The following is a 2,487-nucleotide window of genomic DNA, read 5'->3' as shown; positions in this document are numbered from 1 at the left end:
TACACAGAGACAGAGAGAGCAGGGCTTGCAAAACCTAATATATTTACTCTGGCCTTTTATAGAAAAACTTTGCCAACCCCTATTATTAAAAAAAATATTTTAAGTTATATAGCTGAGCAAACAATAGTAGCTGCAAAATACGGTCATATGATATGATATAATTTATGTTCTTAAACCACACACAACACAAGGTGCCATTTTTTATGAGGTAACAGAATTTTATGAGGTAACAGGTAAAAGAATTAGGAGATGATCTGGGAGGATAAGGACCAAACCAAACTCATACGCATGGTTACTTCTGGGCAAGGGCAGGCAGGTAAGGACCAGGAGTTGGCCAAAGGGAACTTTGGCTTTATTTGTAATTGATTTAAAATTTTGTTTAATTTGCTTTAAGGAGATAAATTCATATGTTACCTGAGTAAGTGAACTTTTCTAAATTAAGGTTTTTAAAAGCAAGGCTGGAAGAAGTAGGAAGGAACCGTACTAAGTAGAATAAAAAAAAAATGTGAAATTTGATCTTCGTCTTCACTCTACTAAGCACTTACAGAATTTTTAGCGTTCTGATCCTTCACCCACCTTTTATTTTGTTTTATTTTTTTCCAGATCTTTCTACTGGCATTCCTCTTACATAGATTGAAGCCCTGAGGTTTGCAAGTTTTAGGGAGAAATAAAGCAGGAGGCGGGGAGGGATGGAGGGCAGTTACAAGGAAGGCACAGAGAATGGCTAAGTCCTATCAACAGTCATCTATTTCAAGATTATAGTTCCTATTTCAGGACCCCTGGGATGCGCGACATCAGCTACTCTGAGGTTTAGCACTGCCTTTCAATTAGCCCAGGTTCATACCCTTCATATTCCTATCTTCATAAAATTCACATGACCCTCAGGACAGCTGTGGGACTTCTCTCACATTTTCTGTACATCAAGGAAGTCTGCAAACTTGACTAGTTTTGTAACACCGTACACCTTAGAAACGAAAACAAATGCTGTTAATGAGCAACTGAGGCCCTAGAATGGCACATGTCAAATCTGGGTCCCAACTAAACTGCTTTAAACCCTCATTAACAAAGGTAATATGGGTACAAATGAAAAAATACATATAGTCCATCCTCAGGAAACTAATGGAAGTGGAAATTCAAATGGAGAAAAATGCATATTGATTTAAGACAATTATTAGCTATCATTAATCATGAGAATTATTAATTATGGTAATAGTTTTTTGAAGCAAAAACAAAACGTCAAATATAGTTTCCAACTGCATATATTTATACAAAATTAGACCACAGGTAACCGAACTGCTTGTGATACCTAGAAACAATGTAGAATTCTGGAAAAGACTATTGCTCTGTAACAGTAATAACAGACAGCATCCAATTTATTTTTCAAGAGGTGGTAAATTAAAAAGATAGGGTATTGGGGTGACCAGTTAACTCAGTTGGTTAGAGCGTGGTGCTGATAACACCAAGGTTGCCGGTTCGATCCCCGCTGTTGAGCTGAGCCCTCCTTAAGAGTCAACTATGCCATTGTAGCATGAAAGCAACGTGTAACCAATGACTATGGCTATTCCTCAATAAAATTAAAAAAAAAAAGAGGGTATCATGAAGGACACGTATTTAAAGGGACCTGCGCTAGGTCTGTCTGCTTGAGCAATTATCAACAGGGGAAGGGAAATGTGTGCAATTCTCTAATTGTGGGTCCCATAGCCACTTCTGCTTCTGAAACAAAAGCAGCCAGACAGCCTGAAGAAGGGCTGCTTTTAGTTGAAATAACCTTGGGAAAACCTGGCTGTATACAAACCATACTTATGGGGAAGGGCAGGGAAACACATTCACCAAGCTGATCTTTTAAACAACCTGCTATTAAACAAAAAAAACTCAGCATTATTCTCACATGTCCCCATGCAGCAAAGTAAGAAGTTGAGTATCACAAAAGAGAAGCATTAACATACACACACTCACCTATATTGTGAACTAAATATAATCCCATTTTAAGCTCCTCTTTGGGAAGAAAAGATTTGCTTCTAGTAAACTCACCTCCGTGTTCTAGAAATACACGGACACATCTTTCCTTTCCTCTTGCTGCAGAGAAATGGAGCAGGGTCCAGCCATTAGCATCCCGGCCATTTGGAGAGTAGCCTTGTTCTAACATCTTTCGCACTGTGTGCACATCGCCGGCAGCCACTGCAGCCTGAATCTGTAACTCTTCCTGGAGCTCAGGGTTCCTTCGACAATGGTGGTGTAACATCCTAGCTGAGTCCGCTTTTTACAAAGGATGCATTAGGTCACAGGGATCAGCCTTGAAAGGGAGGTAGAAGACACAAAATTTAGGATACTTGGCTCCCGACAGTGTGTTCATTAAAGATCACAGCATTTTCCATTGCTAAATCATGTGAACCTTGGTGATGACATTTCATACCACTACCACTAATTAACTTAGGTCTGTTATGACCAGACCTTTCAGTCATTTCCCTAAGATGAGAAAAGACTTCA

At 39.2% G+C, this 2,487-nt stretch overlaps 1 protein-coding gene across 1 annotated transcript in view; it reads right to left on the bottom strand.

The window, feature by feature from the left end:
* ASB7 (ankyrin repeat and SOCS box containing 7) overlaps positions 1-2,487 on the bottom strand; it is a 42,384-nt gene that overhangs the window by 31,045 nt on the left and 8,852 nt on the right. The window contains exon 2 of the mRNA XM_019637834.1: positions 2,032-2,293. Within this exon, the coding sequence (XP_019493379.1) occupies positions 2,032-2,242 (211 nt within the window). The 5' untranslated portion in view covers positions 2,243-2,293. The remainder of the gene's footprint in view (positions 1-2,031; positions 2,294-2,487) is intronic.

Source organism: Hipposideros armiger, unplaced genomic scaffold, assembly GCF_001890085.2.
Source record: "Hipposideros armiger isolate ML-2016 unplaced genomic scaffold, ASM189008v1 scaffold_35, whole genome shotgun sequence".
In the NCBI taxonomy this organism is placed as follows: domain Eukaryota; kingdom Metazoa; phylum Chordata; class Mammalia; order Chiroptera; family Hipposideridae; genus Hipposideros; species Hipposideros armiger.
The sequence above is the reverse complement of the archived record's forward strand: the minus strand, read 5'-3'. Positions and strand labels throughout refer to the sequence as shown.